This window comes from Myotis lucifugus, unplaced genomic scaffold (assembly GCF_000147115.1).
Source record: "Myotis lucifugus unplaced genomic scaffold, Myoluc2.0 scaffold_482, whole genome shotgun sequence".
Classification (NCBI taxonomy): domain Eukaryota; kingdom Metazoa; phylum Chordata; class Mammalia; order Chiroptera; family Vespertilionidae; genus Myotis; species Myotis lucifugus.
In genome coordinates this window covers 54,826-58,625 of record NW_005871530.1, presented here as the reverse complement: position 1 = coordinate 58,625, position 3,800 = coordinate 54,826, and the positions used below count along the sequence as shown (strand labels likewise).

The window sequence follows — 3,800 nt, the reverse complement described above, 5'->3', positions numbered from 1 at the left end:
ATTTCCAGGCCCACCCGAGAATGCCGCCACGAGCCAGTTCCCGGGCACCCAGCAGCGCGGGAGCCGCCTGGGCGGCAGCAAGCTTATGTCTAGGGCCACGGCCCCAAGTTCAGCCAGGCGGCATCCAGGGCCAGAGCCAGGACGCGCTAGCGCCGCCAAGCCGACCAGCGCGCCAGCAGGTGGGGTCACCCAGAGCCAGCGCAGCGCGAGGTCGCGGCCCCGCCCAAGGCGGGCAGCCTCCGCGCCCCGCAGGAGCAGCAGCAGCGGCAGCAGCAGCAGCAGCAGCAGCGAACAGGCGTCCCGGGCCCATGGCACCGGCCATCTGTCCTCCGAGCTGAGCGCGGGCCGCGGGGAGACCTCTGGCCCCTGGCGGGGGTCCAGGCGGCACCGGGGCGGAGCGACCCGCCGCGGGACTCCGCCCCCAGAACTTGTTTTTATTTTTCAAAGATAGTGAACAGTCAACAGCAGATTCGCTTCGGGTGTGGCTAAACACCTTTAGTCATTTTTAAAAAACACTTTTATTATTGATATCAGAGAGAGGAAGGGAGAGGGATAGAAACATCAAGGATGAAAATCATTGATCGGCTGCCCCCTGCGCGCCCCCCACTGGGGTTGGAGCCTGCAACCCCTGAACGTGCCCTTGACCCGGACCCTTCAGTCCGCCGGCCAAGGCGCTATCCGCTGAGCCAAGTGGGCTGGGCGGTTGGACACTCATGCCTTCCGAGGTGATCCCTCCTCTATCTAGTCCTCCCCTGGCACCGCCCAGGTGTTGAGCATCGATTAGTCCCTTTGCTGTACTGGACATCTCCCTATTTTGTAACTGACACTTGTTACTTCTTCACCCCTTCACCTTGTCCACCCAGCCCCCACCTGTCCCGGCCGCCCTCACCCCACCTATTTGTTTAGCTCCTTAGGGTCCTCTGTGTCCCTCTGCCTCGATGGACACCCGCTGGCCAGGGCCACGAGCAGGACAGCACGGCCTGTGGGCTTCACACCTCACCTGCAGGCTCTCCGGCGACTCCCCCTTCACCTGTGGGGCGGTGGGGTTTGGCCGGATTGGGGCGCTAGCCAGGTACACAGTAGGTGCTCAGTAAACACTGAAAGGAATACCCGAAGTACCTGTCCCCTGCTCATGTGGGGGGCGGATTCTGCCGCACCCTTGGCAGGCAGTCACGGGGGAGTTCGGAAAGGCGCTGCCACTGGCCCGGAAGCCAGCAGATCACCCCCTCCAGGCTGCACCACCCCCTCAACCTGCCCCAAATCCCCAGGCCCCCCTCCCCCCCTGCACTGGAGGCAAGAGAAGAGCAGCCTCCCTCTGGGGTGCCCGCCAAGCTGGTGCAGGGCTTGGTGACAAAGCGGCACCACCCAGCAGGCAACCCCAGGGTCCCGGCTGCAGCTCCGACACCTGCCCGCCCAGCACTGCAGACCTGGCCTCCAGGGCAGGTGTGCCAGGGCTCAGGTCCCCTCATGGCAGGCCAGGCCCCCAGAGAACTCCTGGGCCCCCAGAATAAGGTGCTCCCCATGATGCCCATCAGAACAGGGAGGGGAACAGGCTTCGAGGAAATGTTCCTCGCAGGCAGCGGTAACGGGGACGGGGGTGTGTCCCGCACGCGGCCTCCCTCTCTGAAGACACACCTCATAGGGGCTGGCCTGTCCCCTGCCCACAGGACCGCGGACCAGGAGCCAGGCCCCGTCATATGCACGCCCCCCTCCCGCCCAGAGAACAGGCACCAGACGACCAAGTGGACAGCTCTGTCTTTACCCAGTGAGAGCGAGAAACCCCAGTCGGGGAGCTCACAGCTCCTGGGTTTGGCCCGGAGGCAGTCCTATATTGGTCCACACTGGGTCCATCCGAGCGCCCCTAGGTGCCAGGTGAGGGCGGCTGGGGGAGTGCACCCTGGATCTCGCCGTCTGAAGCTGGAGTAGGGAAGCAGCTCTGAACCCCACCCCACTTGGGCGAGTTGGAGCACGAATCCTGGGCCCCACCCCAAGCCTGACGATCCGGTTCTCAGAGGCAGTCGGAACCACTTGGAAGGGTCCGAGTGTGGGAGGAGTCCAGCGAGCTGGGCCCCTGGTCCGTGGAGATGCGGGTGGAGCAGGGGTCGCGCCTGTGCTCAGGGACATGGTGGCCGGCTGTGGTCCCGGTACCTGCTGGTCTGAGCGGCCGGCCGGCAGGAAGGTTAGGAGCCCGGCAGTGGGCGTGGTCCACCCGCACGGGCGCGGCCGGGGTCAGGGCGCGGGGTGCGCCGCCAGGTGGCGCTCCAGCAGCGCGCGGTGCGAGAAGACCTTGCCGCAGGCGGGGCAGGGCGCGCGCTCCGGCCGGTGGGTGCGCATGTGCACGTTGAGCGAGCTCTTCTGCGTGAAGCGCTTGGCGCAGACCGCGCACTGGAAGGCGCGCACGCCCGTGTGCGTGACCATGTGCTTGAGCAGGTAGTCGCGCAGCGAGAAGGACCGCCAGCACACGGCGCACTGGTGCGGCTTCTCCCCTGCGGGCGACAGGCGGGGTGCAAAGGTGTCAGCCTGAGGGAGACCCCCCACCCGGCGCCTCTGCCTGGCAGGGACCCCCCCCCCGCCCCTCGGGGGACAACCATCCACCCGGAACCCCCTGCTCGCAGGGACATTCTGGGCCCCCTCACTCCCTGACCGTACGTCCCACGGGGTCCCCCACACATGGCCCGGCCTGTCCCCTTCCCTCTGCCCGGTTGGGACCCCCTCTCCCAGGCCTGGGACCCCCTCTCCCAGGGTACCACTGGCTGTCAGGGCCCCTCAGCCCCAAAAGGTACCCTGCCCAGAGGGAGCCCGCCAGTGGGGGCATCGCTGCCCATCGGGGCTGGCCGCCTAGGTGTCCCGTGCCCCCATCAAGGGGCTGCCCCTCCCCGCTGCCTCCCAGGCCCACACCTGGCCTCCCTTCTGGGGTGGCCCTGACACTGGAAGGGACCTGGGCAGACCCCCCCCCCCTTTCCGCTGGAACCCCTGCTGCCCACACCCCTGCCCGCCGGCCACCGTGATGTCCCTGGGGGGACAGAGCAGGCTGAGCCCCTCAGGAGGCTGAGACCAGGAAGCGAAACCAACCGGCCTGGCACCCGGCTCAGGCCCCACGAAGCTGGCAAATCTTGGCCGGTACTACCCGTGGCCCTGCCCTCTCCTTCCTCCCCGAGGCAGCCGGGGGGCGATTTTAAATGTAAACCGCATCTCAGTTCGCACTCCCCTCTCAGAACGTGGGTGCCTTCCCACCTTTCACAGCGAAACCACCCCCCTGGCCCAGATCTCCCCTCGCCACCCCCACCTGCTGTCCGGACCCATCCCGGCTTTTAACACCCAGCTCCGCCCGTGGGACCGCACACACCTGTCCTCCTCCCCAGGGGCTCCCGCACCTGCGGGCGCCCGGGACTTGCCGGCCATCACCTGGGCCTCCCTCCACAACCCCCAGCTGCCTCGCTTCAGAACCGCCTCCCTGCAGCCGTGGGGAGCCCTGGTCAGACCCCCTCTCTGCCTGCTCCCCACGGCGCCCCACGGCCAGCGAACCCAGAGCCCACTCCTCTGCATCCGGCCCCAGGCACTGGGCCCACCGATATCCCAGGGACCCGGGAGATGCCAGCACTGCTCCCCCACCTGGCCATGCCCCCCCCGCCCCCCACCCTCCCCCCACCATCCCCAGCTCCATCCTAGCTCCACCGCCAGGTTCCAAAGGCTCTGGGACAGGCTCCTGCTCCCAACCCGGATTAAGAAACACCCCGCCCCACTGAATGTCAAAATATACCATAAGGAATTTGCTGCCCACATAGTTCGCTTGGGTGGGT

At 67.1% G+C, this 3,800-nt stretch overlaps 1 protein-coding gene across 1 annotated transcript in view; it reads right to left on the bottom strand.

Moving 5' to 3' along the window:
* Positions 1 to 1,739: 1,739 nt before the first annotated feature.
* ZBTB45 (zinc finger and BTB domain containing 45) overlaps positions 1,740 to 3,800 on the bottom strand; it is a 6,132-nt gene continuing 4,071 nt past the window's right edge. The window contains 1 exon segment of the mRNA XM_023744707.1: positions 1,740 to 2,520. Coding sequence (XP_023600475.1) covers positions 2,230 to 2,520 — 291 coding nt within the window. The 3' untranslated portion in view covers positions 1,740 to 2,229.